The sequence below is a fragment of the Osmerus eperlanus genome, chromosome 1 (assembly GCF_963692335.1).
Source record: "Osmerus eperlanus chromosome 1, fOsmEpe2.1, whole genome shotgun sequence".
Taxonomy (NCBI): domain Eukaryota; kingdom Metazoa; phylum Chordata; class Actinopteri; order Osmeriformes; family Osmeridae; genus Osmerus; species Osmerus eperlanus.
This window is the reverse complement of record NC_085018.1, coordinates 8,907,483-8,932,734: the sequence shown is the minus strand read 5'-3', so window position 1 is coordinate 8,932,734 and position 25,252 is coordinate 8,907,483. Positions and strand designations below refer to the sequence as shown.

General features: G+C 42.4%; 2 protein-coding genes across 5 annotated transcripts; one reads left to right on the top strand and one right to left on the bottom strand.

Moving 5' to 3' along the window:
• Positions 1–945: 945 nt before the first annotated feature.
• rhobtb3 (Rho related BTB domain containing 3) lies at positions 946–19,459 on the top strand. Of its 4 annotated transcripts, none has more exons than XM_062457557.1 (12): positions 946–1,516; positions 1,964–2,195; positions 3,786–3,978; positions 6,493–6,650; positions 6,995–7,103; positions 8,012–8,207; positions 8,687–8,877; positions 12,502–12,611; positions 15,660–15,768; positions 16,564–16,737; positions 18,726–18,892; positions 19,122–19,459. In XM_062457557.1, coding segments are annotated over exons 1-12 (1,767 nt in total). In that variant the 5' UTR covers positions 946–1,514; the 3' UTR covers positions 19,248–19,459. The 4 variants fall into 4 exon arrangements, with proteins under 4 accessions (XP_062313541.1, XP_062313521.1, XP_062313510.1 ...); XM_062457537.1 differs by having other exon boundaries at positions 12,469–12,611; XM_062457526.1 differs by having other exon boundaries at positions 12,469–12,611; positions 18,726–19,215.
• A 346-nt stretch (positions 19,460–19,805) lies between these two features.
• Positions 19,806–24,812, bottom strand: glrx (glutaredoxin (thioltransferase)). Its single transcript, XM_062457572.1, has 3 exons — positions 24,496–24,812; positions 23,645–23,774; positions 19,806–20,383 (listed from the first exon to the last, which is right to left on the bottom strand). The coding sequence occupies exons 1-2, from the start codon at positions 24,700–24,702 to the stop codon at positions 23,661–23,663; spliced, it is 321 nt and encodes a 106-aa protein (XP_062313556.1). The 5' UTR covers positions 24,703–24,812; the 3' UTR covers positions 19,806–20,383; positions 23,645–23,660.
• Between the last annotated feature and the right edge of the window lie 440 nt (positions 24,813–25,252).

Sequence of the window (25,252 nt, the reverse complement as noted above, 5' to 3'; positions counted from 1 at the left end):
CTCGAGACTACTAGTTATATCAACTCGGCAGAAATCTTCCCTCAGTAAGTAAGAGCGTGAGAAATTGTTGAAATGCGTGAGTCTCACGGCGAATGCGTGACACTTGAGAGCCCTGCAATAAGGTTCTTCATCTCTTGTCAGTAACCAATGAGCTTTGGGTTGTCAAAGGTTGTAGACCCATTCTATAGGGGGGGGGGGGGGGGGGGGTCGCAGGCGATTTATTCTGCAACCTTTATTGCACACAGTTAAATTGAATTTATTCAAAAAGAATAGCCTCACAGCACAGCAGCATAATCCTATGGCATGGACCTATGCAACAGCACATAACTCGTTTGTATTGATTATTGAATCACATTATAGTACATCAATCCTAACACCAATTATAACGCACGCTCTACCGCCTGATCAGCATAAGCCTGGGACACTTGCCCATTATCATTATCATTACAGAGCATAGGCTAGTAAGTAATTAATGATCGGATGCCTATTGACAGTCAAGGAAGGTGTTTCCACAGTGCTAACTAGTCAATTCCCCGCCTTTAATTATTTAATGGAACTGCAGAAGTAGAACAATAAAAACAGAATTATATTTGGTTGGACAAACTGTGGTTGGACCATTCTTGAAGATAATCTTTCCAAATTTAGTTTATGTTGCGGTTAGGCTATTTGTGTATACAGCCTGCCACTGTATAATGCGTCTAAGCATGTTGAAAAGCGGCACCTCTTTCACTGATGGAGAATAAATAATGAGGATTAATAGGGTTTGTTTTACGCTTGAGAAAAAAGTGAAGGCCTATGAGGGGAAAGCTACTTCCTTATGAGTGAGACCCGGGACACATGGCCGTAACAATGTAGCCTAATTGTGCAGTCCGCATGTCGTGTGCGGATGTGCACCGCTGTAATGAATGTTGCCTATGTGTGCCTGTCTTGCTGCTGAGTCAGGCGCGTCCTCTCTCTCTCCCTCTCTCCCTCTCTGTCTCAACCTCTCCCTTTCTCTCCCTAGAACGGTCTGTTGCTCTTTCTCCACACTCTGTGTTCATGTGCTTTACTTTCTACCTCTGCTTCCAATACTTTGCTTTATACCCTGGCGACAGTGTTAGTTGGATAAAGAGGTGGAATTGGAATATCGAGGGTTTTTTTTTAGCGTCGACTTGTGTTTTCTATCGGGTGTCAACTTGTTTCTTTTTAGCGCATTGGCTGCCAATGTCGTCTGGATCCTGGCGGTGTTGGCGTTCTTTCCAGCTTGTCTGACCACCTATGAGTCCTGGAGGTTGGACATTAACAAAAGCGGTATGGGGTTCGCTTTATGAATGAACAACGATGAAGTAAACACACGAGATCGCAAAACTCTCCAACCGTGTTCGCGGGAAGAGAGCCACAGATAGGCTATGTGGGATTAACGGACCAGTATCCGCGACTCATTGCGGAAAAGCCTCTCACCGCAGACTCATGTGAAAACGCACCGTGGAAGAACGTGCTCAAAAAGCATTGGCCATTGGAAGACCAAGTTGACCATGTAAGTTGCTATCTTCACCCCATAAAATTATGGGAAATATGGGGGTTCCCGTTTGCTTTTGTGTTTTTGTTGGCATGCATGCTTTGCAACAAAAGAATAGGCAAAAATACTAACATAATCATCAACATTTCATCAACAATTTCTATTAGCAATTGTTAACTGAGACAATAAGAATAGCCTTGTTATCTGAAAACATGTAGTATTGTTATTTTATCGGCTATTAACTGTCAGTGTCATTCGCTCAATGACACAACCGTGATGCATTGTCTGCGTGACAGACATGAACAATAAGGGAAAGAAAGACTTAATTCCCTCTTTTACTGCAACCTACACTGCAGCTGAGAGAAACATTAACCCCACTTCCCCAAGCGCTTTATCTCTGCATTTAGTCATTTCTCTGCTTTCCTCTCCTCCCATTGATTTTGTTGTCTCGGGTGCGCGCTGCAGGTCCATTCATATCGTAGCTCTGGGCAGCGAGTGCCCTGGGGGAGTGGGGCCGGGGGAAGAGGCCATGGGCCAGGGACAACTCCAGGGGGGTCTGCTTTGGAGCTACTTGGGCCATGGCGCGGTGGCCGGACCACGGGACCTGGAAAGAAGCCTGTCCAACCCGGCCTTTATGGAATACACATCACGCGTGTTCGGAGATGTTACCGTGGTGGTGCGGGATTGCCCAAGCTGGGTAAGAAAAGTTGTGTGTCTGTGTTTGTGAGAAAGAGATAAAAATAGACTGTTGTATACCTACCTGTGTGATAGTGAGCTTGTATGAGAGAGAGTGAGGTTGAGTGAGCGAGAAAGAGCAAAAAAACCAGAAACTTCGTGTGTGCTTGTCTATGAGAGAGAGAGAGAGAGAGAGGGGGGGTGGAGAGGGAGGAAGAAAAGCACATGGGTTGTCAAGTCTGTCTCTGGAGGGTTTGGTGAATAAACAGTAGGAATGGAGAGATTCATTCTATGGGTAGAGGGAAGGGGGTTATTACACCGATAAAGCAAAGCTTAAAAGCATTTTGCATGCAAATTAAAAATATACTTAGATACAGTGCCTATAAAACTATATATACCAGTACATACCCCTACTGAGTGGTAGGTATGGCTTGGTTTTTCTATAGAGCCCAATGAGTCAGGAAAAGTATACTATGCTCAATAGTGTTCCATACATCAGCAGCAGAGATGTGATAGATTGCCACCTCAGACTGTTGATAACCTGCTGTCATTTAGTCAACAAAGTATTCCATGCTGTCCCAGAGAAATTAGGAGCAGGTCAACAGCTGAATTCTCATTGAGACACGGGTGTGTAGTCTCAACTTGGAAGAGTGAAAGCTAATAAGATAAAATTAGTTAGGAGATATTGGTAGGTCAAAGGCATGTAAGAGATGATCAGCCAAATACTAAACATGATTAAGTACACACCCAGGGGTGATTATACTTATGCAGATAGTTTTGTCTTTCATTTTCAAAATGTTTGGAAAAACAAGACAATATTGACTGTCTCACTATGGGATATCGTATGTAGATTGATAATACATTTTGAATTTTGGCTGTAAGGTTGAAAAAGGTGAATTGTTTGGAATATGGGGCTTTTTGTATGTGCAGAATATATACACACACCTGCCTGCATATATATAATCTATGTACACATCTGTCTGATAAGAAGGCATAGAGTTGGAACAGCCAAGTAAAGACAACTTTTGCTTTCACCCAGACTCCTCTCTTTTGTGAAAAGGTGTTGCCATGGTGCATATCTCCTCAATGATGAGTCTTTTCTCTGATCTTCAATGGTGGCAAATCTCAGTTTCTTTTTTTTTGTTGTTGCCCAGATTTGTTTTGTCGAGACAGCCAAAGGTCAGCAAGGGCCAAGGCAGTGAAACAAGAAAAGTGGATATTTTTATCCGAGACAGTCATCATAAAACAGTGACTCATAGAGCCACTATTTGCTCCTTAGTTTTGACCGCGAGACTCACTAGAGACTCGTGCCTCACCATTTTTAATTCTGAGGCTGTTCTCAGCTATGTAGTAGCATTCTTAGAACAATTCTTGTATGGCAATTAGGAACAGACGTTTACAACTGCTTCTACAAAGCAAAAGCCTGCAAATATTTTTTTACATTTTTCTTCCAGTTTTTTTAGGTTTAGGTTCTTTGAAAACTAGAGGTGTGATAACTCACACCCCACTAGCGACAAAATATATTTTTCAACTGTGGCTTGTTTGTTGAGAAACAGATGATATTGTATTCATGATCATATTTGGCATGAAGTATTTTTTTTTGTCTTCGCAGGATCTTTTGGACAGTGACTGGGCAAGCGTACGGAGTGTTCTAGAACAGGCAGACATCCTGGTCATCAAGTACTCGGTCAATGACAAGCTAGCCTTCCAGCAGGTACGCAATGGCTACGCCCCCCGACTTCGCCCACTCCTGCGTCACTGGGGAGTACCAGTCATTTTGGTTGCCGTGGGAGCACGTTTAAATGGTAAGTGCCAGTTGGACATTGTTTTGCATATTTTATGATTAAAGAACTTTGCTGTAGAAATGGAAGTGTAGGCAGTTCAAATTGCTAGAAGTAGGAGGCTGTCATACTTGTTGAGCTAGCTCAGGGTTATTACAAAACTTAACACAGGGGGATTGAGTTTGTCAGTGAACGATTGTCCTTCTGACAATGTTAATATCCACTGATTTAATATGAAATCCCCATTTTGATCTGAACTGTATTTGCTTCTTCAGATGACAAGATTTAGATTGATGGGAAGGTGTCAACCTTATGTCAGTACAGTAAAAGTGGGTCAAATAGGAAGCTGCAGATCTCATGATTAAAACCAATGTTTCGTGAGTCTAGTCTTCATAGCTGTACAGGATCTTCACTACACAACAAAAAACAAAAAAGTAATACAGCAAAAAAAAGAAAAGAAGGACCATTAGCCCCCTATTGCGACTGATTGAAGGGGCATGAAATGCATACCCGTGTTAAGTGCTGCGGAAAACACATGCGCAAGTGCCACACAAACACACATGCTTTGAGGCACACGAATCAGAACTCCCACTCTTTCTCTTAACCACACAAACATAAAAAAGCACACAAACACACATCCGGAATGATCTAGAATAATCCAGAGGGAGTTAGACTTTTGGTACCATCCAGGTTGAGAATTTTCAGATATTCTCAAGTCAGAAATTGACCGGGAAGCCAGTCACTGTAAGTGACCTTTAAAAAAATCATGTAAACAACATGCCTCACATTTTTAAAGGTTGTTTTGGCAGGTGCTTTAAGACCTTGACAGAGCCACAGTGCAAGATGAACATATGTTTTGAAAAGTTGCTGGTGGTGACAGTGAGAAGAGACTAGGCTTGTTGCCCCAGTGGTGGACCTGCTACTTTGTTTGAGATGTTTTGTTTTGTTGCTGCTGTATTGTCTGTTGTGATGCAATCCTCTTGTGAATGTGCAGAATGACAGCTGCATGTTCTTTTGTTTCCTGTTGCCTTTGTCAAATGACCCATGGCAGAATCGTTGTAGAGAATTCACACAGCACACAAAGAAAAACCAAACGGGGGTTTGTTTTACTGTCTGGCATTCCTTCATACCCATAACTGTTATTAATAGAGAGATTTAGCAGTAGTCTGGGCGATAAGCAAGCCGTCCAATTAATTATCTCTTTCTGTCTCTTCGGCTCACCCAAAGGTGCCAATCTTATCCCTCAAATGTCTGTCTCTGTAACTTTGTTTACTTATAGGATAACATATTTGTGAGCCCAAGGGCTCAGGTTTTCAGTGTAACGACAGTGGTTCACTTTTTACCAGGGTAGGTTGCCGTGGTAACATGCTGCACACCGAACCTGCTGCAGAGCAGGTTACTTCAAGTAACAGTTCAACACGTATGAAAGCACCGCCTCCTGACCAATCAATTCTCTTTGAAAATTGCTTAATCATTCCTAGAAGATCCTGTGTGCGGGAACCTTGTGAACCTTGGTGCGCGAATAGTGAAAGGGCAAGAGTTTTTAGAGTCTGACAAAACACTTTGGCTTTCCCTGACTAGTATCTTTGTGGATACCCTAACCCTAACTCTAGCTTACATAGCCAACCAATCTCATCCTAAAACAGAGACCGATAAAAACACCAAAGCCTTGTACTTTACCTTATAAGATTTGCAAGTAAGTCAACAGTTAACATTGTTGTGCAGCTAACATAATAAGGCTAAACAGTCTTACCATAAGTATACCCCTAAGGACCACATTGATTTAATGGAATACACAATTGTAATTATATCTACTCATGCCTTAATGATGGGGCAGTGATATTGATAAGTGTATTAACTTAAATACACTCACACATTAACAATATTTTTGCCAGCTTTCCTTCCTGCTTTGGCAACAGCAACTGTGATTGTATATTTTAATTCTTCTGCCTTTTGTTTGCTCATCCTGTGTAAAATCTGCGGCTCTTGTAGACTTGTCCATGTTGCAAACACCACACATTTTATATGAATGCACTTGAAGCCTGATTGGGAAAACCTGGGTTGAGTTAAGCAGTTGACATTGCTTATGTGGGATTGCAGTTGTTAGACTTAGTGAAGCCAGCTAACGAAAATAAATCCTGGGCATGTTGAACTTGCTTCGTAGTACAGGCCCCTGGTTTCAAAGACTACAGATAAGAGAATAAACTAGAACAAGTGAGTTTGACAACAATTTATAGTGACCAAAACCAACAGTAAAACCCACACAGGTGCCATTAAGAGTATACACTCCTTATGTGCTGTAAGTGTAACGTAGAGGATTGGTTTGACTGCTCACAGGTAGATGAGATATCTGAAGATTTGGTTTTGTTAGGCACTAAAAGCTTTAGCTTGGCAGGTTAGCATAGTCCTATAGGAGTTGAGCTCCCAATAAATGGGGATCCCCAACCTATGGTTGCGTAAGGCTGCCATGCCAGGGTGTGTATGCGGGTGAGGGGTTTAATAAGGTCTCTGACAGCAATGTTCCCTTCTGGTGTCTAGATGAGGGTCCCCCCTGCACGTGCCCCCTGTGTGCGTCGGACTGGAGCAGCTGTGTCCCCCACAGCGAGGGCCTGCAGCTCTCCAGGGACCTGGGGGCTACCTACCTCGAGCTCCCTTCCCTCAACCATGTCTTTGTGGGCCGTTACTTTGGCAGCGTGGTGAGTGTCTGACATTCAGGTGCGGATCACGGACTATATACATATATCAGACTTCCTAATAGCTGCTGAGGAGCCTGCTCATGGATCACACTTTGGGCCGGCTCCCTATATTTGTATTTAGTGTTGGCTCATGTCACTAAGGACCTTTGTATATTCTGTACCTTTTTACTAGATGTCGTCTGTATAAATGAATGATGTTGTACAAGAAGGGACTAGTGATTGTAAGTGGAACTCCATAGGTGCTTGGTGGCAAGTTTTGTAAGATCCAAACTTTTCAGGGCACTGGAGGAGAAAGAAAGGGACACAAAATGAAGGGAATAACGTCCTACTCTGGTTGTTCTCAGCTGGAGTATTTCATGATCCAGTGTTTGAAGCAGAAGGCCAAAGAGAGGCCGGAGAAGAGGCGGGGAAACAAGCTGAACGAGCCCCGTCCTCCTCATTTGGAACAACCAGGTGAGGTGCTGTAGCTAGTCAAAACCAACATTTTCAGGTATTTTTCAGTATTTGGTGATCTTGGTGTTCCCCAAGGTATAGTTATTTTAGCATGCATATGTTTATATTTTTAGCTTGTGAGCTTCTTAGGAACTATGAAAAGGTGGCGTTGTAATTGAATTTTATTAGCTATCAAAAGGAAAATAAATATTTGCCCTTTGCAAAATGTCATCTTAAAACGTTTTGAAACATCTCTAAACAGTCTTGTTAACATTTGTATTTTACCAACAGTCTTTGGTGGGTTATTCTTAAAGCTTGCTATTAAAAATAAATAGTGTCAGGCCCTTTTAAACAAACCTTGCAGGATTAAATGTTGCTTGACAAGTAAAGTTTAAAAAATGATGAGAAACAGTTAACAGACTTTATTTAATGTCTCTAATATTCAGAAATAGCTAATTGTGTTCTAGATTTAGCCATCTTGCTTCTTAGTCACTGTGCCCAATATGGACAGTGATTGATGGCTAAAAGCACTGCCAAAGTGGCTGCATGCATAGGCTGCCTTTTTGTTGGTTCCTGTCCAACTCTACTTAACTCTCCTCACAGGGCACTTCACCTTAAATATGAAGTGCATTGATTCCTGGACAGAATTGTCTGTCCTGCCAAATCAGAGAGGCCATTAAAAAGTCATGAGGTGCCCAGAGGTGCACTGTGGATAAAGCATAAATAGGATTATAATAGTACAATGATTACCTACAGTACACACACTCACAAACCTTTTGTCTCACACTCTGTTAACCCACAGTTTATTTGTACCGTCTGCTTATCCTTCGTTTTTTTGCCTTTCTCAACCTCATCCCTTTCTCCCGCATGCCCTACCGGATTTTTGACACAACTGTCCCTCCCTCCCCTCCAACGCATCCTTCTCTCAGCACGTCTTCCACCCATCAGAGTGGAGGAGTCCAGCTTCTCTCAGGACATGCAGTGGCTCCTGGAGCGGGGGGTCCAGTTTGCAGACGTGGCCTTCTATGCCGGGGATTCTGGGAAGGAGCTGGGGTGGGCGCATGCTGCTGTGCTCTGTGCCGTCAGCCCCTACTTCAGACAGCTGCTGCTGGGTCCCAAAGCCAGGTGAGGCAGTAAGCTAGTGGACGCCGCAACTGGCTACAAATAGCAGGCCACATTACAATGATGCCTGTCTCATACTGTTAATGTTTTCATTCAGTACATTACAATGCAAACAACTGATGCGTTCTATATAGAAACCCCTGGAACAATGGACAAACGCTCTTAACATAGTTCTACCTAGAGCTATTGCGTCCAGAGAGCATCATTTCCTGCTCCTTAAGGTATGGTTTGGAACCCTAAATGGTACTTTATGACCTGCGAAGGGTTTTATATGGAACATTAAGGACTTATACGATTCTTCTGTTGTTGCCAAAGGTACCCTTTTGTTTTACATTTTATGAGGCTACAGCACGACTATGAGACTGCTAAATGACACCATTCAGTAAAGAACACTACTAAGGTTTATTGAATGTAATTAAATAGCTACCAAAGGAAATGTTTTGATATGGCTAAAGTGAATTTGAACTGAATTTGTACCACAGAGAGCGTCCAACGTCCCGGTGTGTCTGTCGAGAACGAGACGGCGCACCCCACTCACTGCTCTCCACATGGGACGGCATCGACGACATGCCACGGCCAGACGGGCACCTGGCCGGACGCCTATCTCGGCTGGTGGTGAAGGACCCGCTACTCTGCCTGTGCCTCTGGGAGACCCTCATGTTTCTATATAGAGGTAAACTGACTCTAAAGTGCTTGGCCGGCTTTCAAACGTTTGAAATTATATCAAGCTTTTGTTCTCTTCACAGAACTGGCTAGCTGAAAAATACTTGTCGACAAAGAAACACAGGTTGCCATTAGTAACAACACCTTCAAAGGCCCGTCCTTTAACTAAGCTGTATTTCATAGTTATCAACAACAATCTCATTTCTACAGAAAGAAAAAAGTATTGTATATTGATATATTATATTATTTCTTAAAATTGGATTCAGGGACAACACTATAGACATCTGAGGTGGGAAATCAATACTTACGCTGTCATAGTACAAGTAGGCTAAGACAGACACACTTTTTAAACGTTCGTCTATTTGGCAAATGTCGTTAAGAGTTAATGCTGCATGAACATTCTTTTTGGAGCATTATGTAATTTTATCACACAGGTTAAGCAGTAACCTATTAAACCCTATTACATCACAGATTTTCTGCAAAGTAGGTGGTGCTTTAAGTTTAGTCTTTTGACCTTAAATGGAATGTGCTGCTTTGAATCTAAAATACACAAAGTACAGTACTTCTTAATTTCTTCCAAACTGTACTGTTTTGAATCTGTTTGCGATTTAGTGATTCGACCATTGTCTAGTTCTGAATCCAATGTAAATATATGGTCCTGCAGTCGTTTTGTTGCGCTGGAATTGTACGTAGCCTCTCTTCATTACGGGGAGGTTTAATGCACGGCTCCCCCATGGCAGGCTGTGGCCGGCTCTGATTCATAGCTGTCTCTTCGACATGCATGTGAGCAAGACATGCATGTGAGCAAGACTGACCCCTCCCTCTTTTTACGAGACCCTGGAGCCAGAGACCTGATTACCCCACGGGCCGTGTGTGCGTGCATGTGTGCGTGCATGTGTGTGTGTGTGTGCTGATAGAGAGGAAACGAGAAAGAGTGATAGAGAACGGGGAGGGGAGGAGTAAGTGCCTGAGCATGGTTTGTGTGTGTGCGCGCGCGCACGTACAGTCACCATGGGATTAGAGGGGCAGGGAAGAAAGCATCGACTGTGCAGATGCTGGAGTACTTAGACACTTTTGTGTGTTTGTGTGTGTCTGTGCGTTTGTGTGTCTTAAGTGGCTGAGTGGAAAGGAGGGGGAAACAGTGAGGAGGGAGAGCATGGTCTCTGATCTTAGGTTTTAGGAAGAAGGAGGATCTGAGCAAGCGCTTGTGTACGTGTGTTTGTGAGAGTAACTGAGAGAGAGGGAGACAGAGAGGTTGAGAGGGGGGATGGGCTTGAAGAGAGAGACGAGAAAAAAGGTAGATTTTTCTTGTGTGTGAGATAAAGTGTAAGAAAAGGGTTGGGGCGGGAGGGTGAGAGAAGGGAGAGGGGTAGAGGAGGGAAAGAGAGAGAAAGAGCAATGCATATGTCTGCGGGCTCGGCGTGGCGTAGAATACATGATACGCATGCATATGTGCCATGCAGAATATGAATGTGCCTCCTTAAATGGTTGACCCAGCCTACCTGGAGAGATTATATTCTGGAATACATGACATACATGCAATACATACAATGTATTTTGCAAATGTTTGTAATTATGTGTGTTTATCACACTGCCACACATGTAATAACAAATCTTAGTATGGGTCTGTGAGTGTGCGTGTATAGTAGCGATGAATAATCCCCTGATGCTGATGCTTAGCGACCGTGTCTCTTTGTATACCATACTGGTGCATGATTGAGTTAGCCACAGGCCTGTGTGTGTGAGCAAAACATGTATGATGCTTGACGTGTTCACGTGCGCGTTCTGAAGCATCGGAAGACACATTTCAGGTGACCAAAAGATAATGTCATTTTGTAGGGTCGGAAAATCACCACAAAATCCATTTACACTTACAGTTAACTATTTAGGTTAATTGCATTTCACACATGTAGCACTATCTACTAGACCAATTAACCATGCACTTTCATTCAGTGTTCTAGTTTTAAATGGTAGGACGTGACCCAATCTGTTTATATCAAACGATATGGTGTTACTATAGCCCTGGCAGAATTGTAGCACCTTCCTCAGAAATGCATGTAATTCTGTTTTTGTAATACCAGCAAGACAGGGCCTGGTGTTTTGACGTCACACCCCAGAGTAAATCTTCCATTCCAGCCAGCATGAGGTGTTGGTCGGATATTACCTCTGCTTTGAGTATGAATTCATCCATCAATCAGCTAAAATAGCTCAGTTATTAACTGGGTGATGGTTTTATGTTCTTTCAATTCTGGTGAAAACTCCAACCTGCTACTGCCGTCTCAGAAGCAATACCTCCATCTACTGAAGCTGCCAGACTGTATTATTGGTTGAAACGTTATTTTTAGCTGCGAGCAGCCCTTCTATAACGTACTCTGTTCGTCTACCGAAATGTTCCCACCATTTTGCAGCCATAGTTTTCACCTAGGAGATTATGTGTTTGGGTTTAAGACAATTGGCTAAAAGGAGGCGTGACAATGGATGTGGCATATCGCAAAAAGGCGCATTACTTCCAAATGGTTTCCCAGACTTGCATAAGATGTTGTGGAGGTTGGTCATGACCCAAAGGACAGTTGATTGACTGTTCATGGCAGTTGGCAAAAAGGGTGTGTGGCAGTGGGAGCGTCCAATAATAAAAAGGCTAAAATCACTTATAAATGGATTCACGTAACAATACCAAACTTTGTAGAGACATTCACACACACACAGATGGACAGATACACATACCACACACCAGTTTGCCACGTAACGTTTCATAACTTATGAACCATTTTTCCTAGAGCCTTACAGGAATCGTCATTATATCCAGTAGTTTTTTCATTGAAGTAGTTTTTCATTGGTGTAGGCTAGCCCCGCCCCCTACACTTTGGGATTTGTGGGAGGTATCATTGGAGCAGTTTATTTTCCATTGATGTGTTAGCCACGCCCCCATACTATAACCACACCCCCTTTCATAACTTTTAAACCGTTTGTCATATAGCCTTGTGAGAGGTATTATAGGCCCAGTAGACAAGTCGTTTTAGCTGCAACTAGCAGCTCCACAGTTCACTCTGTAGGTCGGTCCGCAAAAATTGTCGCAGCTATTGTGAATTTGCACTTCTTAACACTTCTCACCTATTCCACTTACAGCTGAGAAATTCGGAGTTATTAGACCAGTGTTTGACCCTTATGTTTACACCTGCGTTGCGTTTAGTGTCAGTGTGCTATAAGCAGATTGTAATATAAATCTAGTGTCTGTACTGTACATTTCTATATTTGTCTTAACAGTATTTATGTAGTATTTGCAACTGAATTGCACATATCTGTAATGAGAAACCCCATTCACATGAATGTCAAAAGTGTATAGGTTAGGACTTACAGTCATTTAGTCAACTGAGTATTAAATGTTTGATATTGTATGTAGAGGGGTCAGAAAATTGTCTAAATTTAATTTTTTATTCAGAAAGTAAGGTAAAAAAGGTAACATTCGTGCAGACTTTTGATATCCACTGTGGCCGTTTTTTGTTAAACCGGGCCTCTAGACAGATTTTATGAGGCTGCACTGCTGTTTATTCAACTGACTATGTGACCTTTCACTAAACTAACACATACTAAGTTATACCAGTGTGCGTGTGTGTCTGTTTCTGCTGTGACCCAGGTGCATGGGAGTGGGAGCACCTCCAGGAGGCCGTGGCCGAGAAGCTGAAGAACTCCCTGGCTGTGGCTCAGCTCATGGACCGGATACGATCGTTCCTGGGCAGAGACAAGGTGAGCAGCACTCTCTCCTCCCTCCTTCCCTGTGAGAGGGAGCGCTGATCTGACAAGACAGGATGGGTGTGAGAGGGAGCGCTGATCTGACAAGACAGGACTGGTATCAGCAAGCGTAGAAAAGCGTCTTGGATACCATCACTGGGATCGAGTTAGAACCGTGATTACGTCACGGAAGAACAAACAAAAGAAGGAAGTACGGAAGGAAGGGTTTTACCCTTCCAAAAGATGTTGGAAGGGTAAAGCTCAGGGTTTCTCGAATTCAGCCATTCACCGGTGCAGGTCCAAGTTGGTTCACGTCACCACACCAGCTTGGTTACACAAATCCTTTGGTCAGACTCAATTAGTGGTATACCTAATGCATCATGCTAAACTCGATTTGACTCAACCAGGTCCTCCAAAATAAAAGGCTGTATAAAGAGAAACTGACACAGAGTAACAGCTCTCAAACATGAGATGCACACATACATACACCTCAGCAGTCAAACTGTTAGGTCCACCAATCTGGTACTTGGTCTGAACCCCCTTTGTCTCCAGAACAGCCTGAGTTCTCTGGGCATGGATTCTACAAGGTGTTTAAAAACATTCCAAAGAGATGCTGGTCAATGCGAGGGATTAAGGATTAAGTCGCTGCAGTTTGGACATGCTATAAACGGCCCCTTCCATCTCATTCCAAAGATGCTCTATTGGGTTAAGTTCTGGGAACTGTGCAGGTCATTTGAGTCCACTGCACTGGCTGTCGTCTAGTTCCAGGCAGGATCCTGATCCAGTGTACAGTCGTGGCCATAAGTTTTGGCAATGACAAATGTTGTGTTTTGCCAAGTTTGCTGGTTCAGTATTTAAGGATTTTTTTTCACGTTTCTATAGAATACTGGAATACAATAAGACACATTTCATATTTTGTAAAGCTTTTTGAGGGCAAAAATTTCAATATATGCAAATAGTCCCCTCTTTTACAGCAGTCAATCTGCTCTTAAAATCCAATCAGAATGATAGTGATTTCACCTGGCTATACTAGTTCACACTGTCCCCTGTGCTGATGATATGACTTACTGTAGTGGAGTCAGGTGGCTGAGCGGTGAGGGAATCGGGCCAGTAATCATAAGGTTGCCAGTTCGATTCCCGGCTGTGCCAAATGACGTTGTGTCCTTGGGCAAGGCACTTCACCCTACTTGCCTCGGGGGGAATGTCCCTGTACTTACTGTAAGTCGCTCTGGATAAGAGCGTCTGCTAAATGACTAAATGTACTGAAATTATGTTAGCAGTCATTTTATGTCAAGGCCCAGCAAGCTTTGCAAACACAAAATGTATGTCGCTCCCAAAACTTTTGGTCACGGCTGTATAATATTAGCCTGGTCCTAACCAGACCCTCGTACATTTCATTTGTATAGAGGGTCTGGGATCGCTCCATTAAAAAGTGTTAATTTCCTTGAAGGCGGGTACTCTGTTGAAGTTTAAAACTATTGGATCTGCCCAGAGCCACTCTGATCTGCCATAACCAATCGCTAGCGTTTGCCTTAGCCAACTCCTTCACCACTACTGTAACGGAGCTAGCTGCCGTAGCTGGATAATCAAACTTTTCCCAAACCCCGTGGGGAGGAGGGCAACAACATCATGGCCACCAACAAAACTCGCAAGGATTGTTCTTGCTCCGGCTTTAACTTCTGGATATTCGGCAGCTTCGCTCGCATCTTTCTCCGCCGCCATTACTGAACTACAACTCAAACTAGAGCACAACATCAACGTCATCGTTCTCAGCCACTCCCTCTGTTCGCTGATTGGACCTACAAAAAGTTGATTTGAGAAAACCGACTTATATTCCGAATTCCCAGACGTGGTACAGAAGCAAAATTAAAATTGAGCGGAGGTACGTAGGAGGGCAGAGCCAGGCTAGTATAATATTGCCTTCTCCAAGGAATGTCCAGGGAATAGTGTTAAACACAGTACCATAATGCATTGATAATCTTGGAAAAAGCAACACTATTGATATTATCATGGAATTATACTTACATTTTAGGACACAGGAGAACATTGTGAATAACTGTTATTTATCTAAAAATAATAATATATATATACGATTTTCAAATGTTTTTATCAACGTCCCTTCTTGAAAATCGTGAGCAATCATCCATTTTTATGGGAATAACTTATGCAGAACTACACAGAAAATGTATAAGAACTAAGCCACAACTAATGGATTACCTAATGAAATACCTTTTGAGCCTGGCTTGATTCCTAACGACTGATTGGCCATTCCAGTCATGATTGATGACATCATCCAAATCTTTTGTTTGCAGTTGCTTCAGTTGAGAATTACTTTTACACTCGGCTGTTGTTAGGTTTGGGCAGCTTCACAGCTACATATTTTCAGATGGCTTTTGGGGTGGATTGATTTTCCTTCCCAAAGTAGGCCTTCAATTTGATTATTAAATGTAAATCCCAGCAGTTCAACACATACTGCCCATGGTCCAGGAGATGTTTATATTTATACTCTACAAGGACAAAATGGGACTTCTGATAATTGCTGGTATTTTGATGACACTAAACCAATAAGGGAGTTCTTTGTGCTCCAATTGACACAGAAAGGTCATACTATGCTATGTGCTATGGTGACACACACAAACACACTATCTCTCTGGATCTCTCTCTGTCTCGCACTAGAATCCCCCTATAATCTTTCTATGTATTGGATGCAATAAATAATGCAATAATATGAAGCGAAATTGAGATAGAGGCAGACTTTGGATTGTAGCCTGGATACCAGTCTGTTTTAGCACCAGCCAGCTCCACCATGGCCGTCTTGGCACCACAGTGTGTGAAGCTGGCAAGCTCACTAATCACGACTGGCAGACAGGCTATTTGTATGCCACCGGGGAGGTGAGATAAAAGAACAGTTCGGCAATCATGCTAGTAAATACCCCAACTGTGGTGGAATCCTCGGACGTCTTCCCCCCCCCTCCCCTCTCCCTCTCACACTCTCTCCCTCTCTCTCATCTGTGTGTACGTATGCTGGCTTGTGTTATGTGTGTGTATATGTATGTTTTTTAGCACGGCCCCCGGGACACCCCCAATGCACGTGCAGCTCAGCTCGGCCCCCAGTCGCTGGTCAACCTCTTCAACTCGCCTCTGTACTCTGACGTCATCTTCATGGTGCAAGGCAAGCTTGTGTCTTTCATACCGCACAAGAAGGTCACCGTTTATTAAGCCTGATAAAATGAAGCCTTGCTCCTTCCAGGGCCCTAAGGATGCAAGCCATTTCATTATTACTACACCAGGACAGTGTATGGTGGGGTTTTTTCTATTTAAGGGAGATTTGTTAGAGATAAAAGGGACCGTTATTTAAGCCATGTGGACTGACCAGAACAAAAAACTCAAATGCACAAAGGATGTGTTCAATCTGTATATACATTGTGCAAAATGTACATACATTATTGAGTCTTTTAAAAACGTTGTCAGATAAAATTCCTAGCCTCTTACTACATCTATGGTTCTAGCAAAGATACATCCTTAATTCAGCAAAACATTTTGACATTCTTTTTCGTTACAGTTTGCCGACCCTGGCCTGACATTTGTTTAATTGAACACAGTCTCATAAGTGGCAAAACCTCATTACGTTACGATGCCAGATGTTAACGACAGTCATCAAGTCATTCCTCAAGACAGGTCTATAGCAGCCCAGAGTTGCAGGGTTAATTGAAAAGGCCTTTAATGACAAGGACATAACTCACGAGAGAGAGCTATGTTTGTAGCCTTAAAATACCAACAGGGCTTTTCCCGTACCACTATTGGTGGACGTCTTTTATGATATATGTTCATTGTAAGACTCACACGATTTGAATGGGCCTCTACAGATTCTTAACCCATCTTGTTGTGTCACAACAGAGTGTCACCCATCATCCCACTCTAGTCGAAGAGTATCTAAATCCCAAGGTCCATGTGTGTGTTGTCATAGGGAGCGTCTTACCGGCCCACAGGGCGGTGCTAGTGGCTCGCTGTGATGTCATGGCGGCCATGTTCAGCGGGAAATACGCCGAGGCGCGGAGCCGAGTGGTCCCCATCCATGGGGTCTCCTCCGACACCTTCCTGTCCTTCCTGGAGTACCTCTACACTGACACCTGCTGTCCGGGTGGGTGAACTGACAATATCAGACACACTTAGTTGATGTACTGTGACAGGCAGAAATGAGTTGACGTGGTAGAATGCTGTTAACTGTCAAATACATGAGTTGGAGCAAAAGATATGACAACATAGGGAGGAAGTGTGGTAAGATTTGCATTTGTTTGTTGTTGCACCTCAACAGGACCATACATGTAGCAATGAGACAGGTAAAGCCAATTACAACACTGTATTTAATAAATACATGTTAATAACCAGCAGCAGGGCTAGAAGGAAAAATGGAAGATCGACTAGCTCTGAAGAAAAACGTCCTGTGTTGTCTGTTGTTGGGTTAGCGTGACTGACGGAAGGCCTGAGTCATATCTGGCCAGTGTTATTTGGCTGTTCGAATGTAGTGTTTCCAGTATACCTTTGAAGTATTTGTCACCCTCAATGTTTTAAAATGCATTTTGTACAAGTCTTTGTGTTGTAACATCCTAGAGTTTGAATATAAGTAGTTACTCCAGCGATTCTAAATTAGTACTTGAGGACATGAAGAGACTCAAGCTCTCAAGCCATCTGCATGAGAGCGAAACACCCACCCACCAATGTCAACTTAAGCAGAGATTTCAGGAGAAATTAAATTGAATCAAATTAGATTGATGAGAAAAATCTGTGACGCAGAACTTAACCCTTGTGTTATCTTCGGGTCGTTCTGACCCATCAGTCATTGTGACCCACCGTCGTATTGCGACAACTTTACCGCATACAAAAACAAAGTGAAGCATTTTCTTTTAACCGTTGGGCTGTCTCAGACCCCCCACATTGCGAAGGTTAAAAGAAAATTATTTTTATTTGTTTTTGTATTGGGTAAAATTGGGTAAACACAACGATGGTTCGTTATGAACCTTTGGGTCATGTGACCCGAAGGCAGCACGAGGGTTAATCTGCAGATGCCACACTCAAATCTCAGAGGACTATAGTAACTGCTTCTACGACTTTCACACTGTCAGTGGAAAATATGTATATTTTTTTCCCCAAAGAACATGTGAATGAATGTTGAGATTTAATGTCTCTTTTGTTTTGGATTTACTAAGCAGATATGGCAGTTTCCAAGTACTGAAGCAGTTCCCATTTTGTATAGTAGTCATTACCAAATAGGTGTTGGGAGGGATGAATGCTCACAGAGCAACAATTTATTTTATAGAGGTGGTTTCAAAACAACCGTGCCCTCCACCATTTTAAGAAGGTTAGACAACCAAAAAACTCATTATAAAAGTGTGGTGCAGGTGAGTTGAGAACAGTGATCCCTGAGAAAGCACTTGGAACAATAACATTAGTTACCCGTGCTTTGAGGGACCTTATCAATTAACTTTCATTTGTCAGTTAAAAGCTGAAAATTTACTTTATCATCCATTCCGTGTTCCTAATTTCCCAAGACGTGCATTTATATTCATACAAGCACAAGACACCCTTTTAATCTATTTCATTTGAACCTGGAGATATTTAGATGCTAATTTACATTTAACAAGGTCCATAGCACTCAGTCGAGAGTAAATGATCACGGATCAACAGAGGATGGTAGATAGGAGAAACATTTTGCATCCCTGCCCGGGGGGGGGGGGGGGGGGTGAGAGGGGGGCTGCTGTGCTGTTCACAGGCAGTGATTTGGACTGACAGCTAGCAGGCAACTGACAGCGATAGGGGGAGGATCACAGGTAATTGGAGTGGACGCTGTAGCACTCACAAATTGTGACTGATGGTGAGGGGGATTTGTTTGAAAACTGTCGGGCGGTGGGATTCGACAGCTTTGTGTGCCTGACATGAATATGATTAATATCCACTAGCCATATGTTTGACAGCAGCGAGCATAAATGTCATACTATATAGCAGGTGGCAAGAAACACAGAGTGATGCTTCTTTCTGATGCGATTTTTAGCCACCAAGAGGGTAGAATGTGTGTCTTGCGTTATCGAGGCAAAGTTACTTTTCCATAACGTGACTGTATTGTGTGTCCAGCCAGTGTGCTCCAGGCCATGGCCGTGCTGGTCTGTGCGGAGATGTACCAGGTGAAGCGGCTGCAACACCTCTGCGAGGTGTGCGTCTGCGCTTACCTACAGAGTATGCCCAGCCGAGAGTTAGCATCCACTGGCATCAGCGTGATCCGCCTGCTCCGCAGGGCAAAGGTCAGTGTGTGTGTGTGCGAAAGATGTCGATGCTTGTACTTTTTGCAAGCAGAAGGTACCCGCCTGTATTTCAAGTCACAAAGTGAAAAGAATAGTAAAATGTGGATGATGAAGACAACTTCATGCTGAGTACGAGACTTAGTTGAAGCGGCGTTTGTGTGCAACAGCGGAGTTAGGATTTAATTTTGGCTGTTTCTTACCCTCTCTCTTTGTTTCCACCGTCCTCCAGTGTCACAATGCAGAGCAGCTATACGTTTGGCTTCTCCACTTCATCGCCAATAACTACCTAATCTTCAGCCACAAGCCAGATTTCCTGGAACTCTTGGGTGAGACGTCAGTTGCTTTTATGGTCTGAACAGCTGTCACATTGGCCAATTATAATAATAATAATAAATGCATTCATTTAGTAGACACTTTTGTCCGAGGCGACGTTCAGTACTTACAGCAACCTTCTTGATGAGCTATATTGTCATCAATCACAGTATCTGTGGCTAAGAGGTTGATATTAGGGGAGTCAGGTGGCTGAGAGGTTAGGGAATTGCGCCAGTAATCCAAAGGTTGCTGGTTCGATTCATGGCCGTGCGTTTAGCGTCTGCTAAATGACTACATGTAAATGTATATTACAAATTTCAGGAGGCACAAACTCTGATATGCCACTTCAGCATTGCAAAAGGCATCCAGTTGTTGCCAAATGCAAGTTGTTTGTGCGTAAAATTGTTTTGAATATTAGGTTGATGTATTAGAGTAGATATCATCTATTATATCATGTTCATACCAGTGTTTTAGATGCTTTGCGTTAAAAGGCTAGCTCATCACCAACATATTTTAGAAGCACATTTCTGTTAGTTAATGCAGAAATAACGAAGAAGCAGTCATGACATAGGCATATAAAAACATGTTTGACACAACGGTCTGGTTTTAGTAAGCATGTTAAGCATGTTTATTTTCATGATGTAGTTCTCATACACAAGTGCATATTTAGGGTCAAATGGACGGGTCTGTAAGGGCACAAGTGAAGTGAATAGTTTGAGTTCTCTCAAAACTGGGCATGGCAGAGGCTTATTGGCATTGGTCCACAGGTTCAAAGTGTAAACACAATTGTATCAGTTAAGCGTGTAGGCAAGGTGATGGCTTTTGATTTGGCAGAAACAAACAAGGGGATATAGCATGCTTTGTCTATGTATGTTTGTTTGTGTACGCATGTTTTGCATATAGAGATGCATGGCTACGGCATCGTATTGTTTAAATGGATAATGATATTGATAACTATCGAGAATTACAATATCATTCCGACAGCAAGCAAGCAAAACAAAGAAAATCCCTCTTTCTTTCTTTTGCGTCCCAAAAGAGGAGGAGCGAGAGCAGGTGGAGAGACTTCGGTGGCCGTCCAGGGGTTACCTACAGGAGCTGAGCGAGTACCAGCAACGGCGACGCAAACTTCGCAAGTCCCGCTGTCTAGTCATGTGACCCTGCTCACCCTGCTGTCACTTCCTGAAAACACAGCAGTAGGGAGGGAGTGGGGTGACAGAGACATTGGGATGAGACAAATTGGGAATGGTGGAAGGGGGAGAAAGGTGGAAGGCGGAGTAACAGGGAGGAAAGGGGGTGGAGAAAGACATTGTTATCGAGACTTAAACATTGGATTTTGGCCCAAAAACTTTAGACGAGGACGTGTTGAGGATAGTCAAGATGCACTCCATGGCCAACAGTGTGTGGACACGTGTTCAATCAGTATAGAGGCACCTGCTTGTCAAACATCTAATTCCAAAATCATGGGTATCATTGGGAAGGTAATCCACGTTTTGCTGCTATTTGCCTCCGCTCTTCTGACAAGGCTTTCCAATAGATGGTGGAACATCGATGAGGGATTAGTTTTTGGTCAGCCGCAAAAGCACGAGTGAGGTCGGACACCGATGTTAGTAGATTAGGGCTAGGATGGCATCAGAAGTCATCCAAAAGATGTTTGATGGAGTTGAGGTCATGGCTAGGTTGAATATATGAAGACTGAGATTACAATGTCATCACAATACGGAAGTTCGGATTTAATGGGACCAGCGGTAAACGGCATAGAATGCATGGAACTTGTCACTTATAGAAACAGAAAAGCTAACCTAGCCTCCAAAAAAACTTTAATAAATACTATCATAAAAACAATTTATCACACAATTCATTATAAAATGTATTTAATTAAATAACATTTTACATAGCAACAACCAACAGTGTAGACGTACATCCAGCTAGAAGTCAAGATTTGGCTAATGTTGCAATCCAGTTAGTCAAAGCTGTCCCCATGCTACTGTCCATGAGTCATTAAATTCCACAAAACACAAAGACTCATGGGTAATCAATCGACCAGACCTTCTATATATAATATTTGAAATATATTCAACCTAAGGCCGAGGCTCTGTGCAGGTAAGTCAAGATTCCACACCCCAAACTCTACCAAACACTTCTGTATAATCCTCGATTTGTGCATGGTGGAAAACAGAAAACAGGAGAGGGCCTTCACCAAACTGTTGCCACACAGTTTAAAGCACAGAATTGTCTAGAATGTCATTGCAGCACTAGCACTTCAGTGAAGCTAAGGAGCCAAAATCGAACAATGAAAAAACAGCATGCAGTGTTCTGGAATCCGTCAAACCCAGTACAGTGCATCAGACTACCAGATGGCAGAGTTGGATAATTTACGGTCCAATGGCAAGTTCTACATTAATCTAGCCAATGCTTGGTATTGCTCTTTGGTGATCTTAATAACCCTTGTGCTGCCTTCGGGTCATTTTGTACCAGGACGGTGGGTCACAATGACCCAAAGGCAGCACAAGGGTTTTAAGCAATGAAAATCCATTTTATGACAATCCTAATGAACAGTTATTGTGTTGATTTTACTCCCAGAGACAGCTTGGTTAAAACACTTAAAAGCCTTCAGTTTCTTATTTTGAAAGGGTGTCCACATACTTTTGGCCACACTGTGTGAGCGTCGTGGTAAGAGACGAGGGAGTTGGATGCAAAGGTCACAGAGCCCCAAGCTGAAAGGACCGCAATGTTGACATGGAGTGACAAATGGGATGTGTGATGGACTCTTACTCCCTGAGGATGGAACAAAGTGACTCCAAGTCCTTGCTCAAAGGACTGTTAAAGAAGCAGCATATTTTATTTTACTGGAGGCCAGAGAGCCCTGAAGAGATCTAGTTGCACGATCATAATTCATAAGGCAGACACAAAATGGCGGATGTCAATGTTAAATAACTACCCCAATTAAGGGTAGAGATTTGCAGTCTCAGAAGCTAATGACAGTGCATCAATATGAAGGTTGTCCGCCATAGGAGCAGACTTTTGTGTTTAACTAGAATAGTATTCTGACAAACGCAAGTGCTGTGGTGCGTTAAGTTGTACAGGCCGAAAAACCATTTGAGAGAGCATTTGGTCTCAACAAACATAACCTCACAAATCTACTGGGGCAGTCTGTGTATTACCCATGCTGGACACAGAATTGTACAGTTCCTGATTTAACCTTCAGCCTCATATACATGTATTGATATGTTTTCTGTCAATAAGGGACAGGAGGTTTATTAGGGACTGCTTCATACTGAAAATTTAGTGATTTTGCTGACCGGGGTGCGCATATTTATTAAAACACAACATTAGACTCCTCCATAGTAAATATTTTTGTTTAACCTGTTTATTGAAACCCTTGCCAAACAATGCCTCTGGTTGGAAACAACTTGAAAATCGTAATTTTTTGGGGTTGCCATGAAATTATTATTTGACGGTGCTGCAACTATTTTTGTATTGTGTACAGTACATTAAGGTTTCTTGTTTTTATCTTATTTTGTATCGTTTGGAGTAGAGACAATGTGGTTACCTCTCTATTTTACAGTCCAACTATTCGTCTGGTATCTTCATAGAAATTAAAGACTGAAAAGATAATAAATGAATAATTAATTGTATACTCTGTTGAATTTTTGGCCATCGTAAAGCTGCAAACCATCCTTAATGTGGTACAGGTGTTTATGTGTTTTAAATGTATTTATGCAAAAACAACCATGTCAGATGAGTGACTATGCAAGCAAGTATTAGCGAGAACATAAGTAAAGTCAGCCAGGACCAGCCAAATTCAGTCCCTTATAAAGCTCACGGGAAAGACCTGACAATGAAAAACGTGCTTGATTGGAATTGTACTTCCTGTGTGTACTATGATGTCTACATACAGGAAGCAACCTTATTGTTTCAGTGTTGACATCGTACTGACTACAATGCTGAGGATGTCATCTTACCAAGTCTACCTTTTAAAAGCCAGGTACTGGAGCACCATTGGTAATAGGACTTTAAAATAAAGTGTGTACCCATTACTGCATATGTACCCAGCATGAGGAGAGGATAATACAGTGATAGTTGTAACCTCTGACTCACTCTGAATAAAAGATTTTAGACAGACGCTTAAATGTATTTGATCTCAGCCCTTGCATCTTCTCAAGAGGAGTGCATCCATACATAAAGGATGTACCGTTGAGTCTCAATTATGCATTATGGCACTGACCACCATATTCTATTGTACATAATATTGAATTGTTACATGTTATCCCCTTTCTTTGTCAACTGGGGCTCCTTTACAGTCCTGCAACTCACCTTTTCCTCCCTTTTTCCCCCAACCTCTCAACAGTTCTATAGTCAGTTAATCATACATAGCTCTCACATACTAAGTAGTCAGCCTCATTTGACTCATCTACCTCCTGCTACGTGTGTGTGCCATACCTGAACCCAGTGTGCGTCACTGCAGCGCTCCGATGGACTGCATCATTTCCTTCAGTTTACCACTCTTGTCCATCTCTGCCACGTCAGAACCTCCTCCCACACACTCCTTGCCGATGAAAACCCGTGGGACCTTGGAACGTACCAGAAACACAGGCCATCAGCGGCCCTGTATACTGTAGTATAGTAATGTGAATCAGTGGCCCTGTATACTGTAGTATAGTAATGTGAAATTGGGATTTAGGGACGAGACATACAACAGCTTTTGTATCCCAAAGATTAGGATTTTCTCAATGTTTAGTCAAATGTTACACAATGAATGTACACATGTAAAGAAGAACGTTGCCACTGAAAGGAGGGACAACATATGAGGCAAGCACTGCCATGGTAAGAGTTCAGTGTCAATGTTTTTGCTCAGTTCTTACTTCCTTGATCCTTGTTTGTAATTTCGCCTAATGTATTAGGTATGGCCTCTTAAGACTAGCATGATCAGACTCGAGAGTAATTCTTTGTTGAAAAACATTTAAAATCCAACATTCATCAAATGGAACCATAATTTAAATCAGGGGTGCACACGGTGTAGGCCCCTGCAACGACAGTAGGTTATATATTATGGTCATGCATGGCGATCTACTGTCGGTTTGATGATATTGAGACGGTGCGTTGCATTGAGTAGGCTAGGCCAATTGTGGTGTGTGATATATTTATGTTGTGCATGTCCGCAATGAGTGGAAATTACTAACTCGGGACGTAAAATCTCAAAGAGTACTCTGAGGTTTTACGTCATGAGTAGAAAACCTTTGTTCTCACATAACGCCTTACTAAAGTGATCGTGGATAGAAAGCTGCACTCACGGTCCTGGCCCCTGTTATTTCCAGAAAGTAGTCCTGTAAACTACCCATGTCGCTCCGTCCACTGATATCAATGTACTCCAGATGTCCAGGTTTGAATTTGTACTTTGAAAGAACATCTTTGGCCATCACACAATACGAGCACGTTGGCTTTATAAACAAAACAACTTTATCTCCCTTAATTTTGGTTTCCACAAATTCTTGTGCCATTTTGCTATGTCCGTTGGATATACAGTGCTTAGAGGTTGTCTAGAACGATAAATAAACGATGTTGTAGTTATGAAATGAATTAGAAGAGCACTTCCGTATTGTCATGTCATCGTTCCGGGAAGAGGCGTGGTTAAACTTCAAAGTATTTTTTTTTTTTTTTTTTTACATTCGGCTACTATGAAAGACAAGGTCACGCAAAAATCACTCCAACACAAGTACATAGACAAATGTAATATTTTGTTGCAGTGAAAGGTGGCTCTCCCAAATATCCCACATAAGTGACTTCAGAAAGTATTCATACCCTTTTCTTTCAGCACATTTCATTGTGCTGCCATTAAAAATAGCAATGTTTGCCCATGAATCTACACTCAATTACCCATAATGACTAAGCAAAAACAAGAATTTCTTGCTAATTTATATAAAATAAAATCTCATTTACATAAGTATTCAATGCATTTGTTGTGTGCAAATTGTGGTAAGGTGCATCCTGTTAGTTTTACTTATCACTGAGATGTGTCTAGAAATTGATTGGAGTCTACCTATGGCAAAC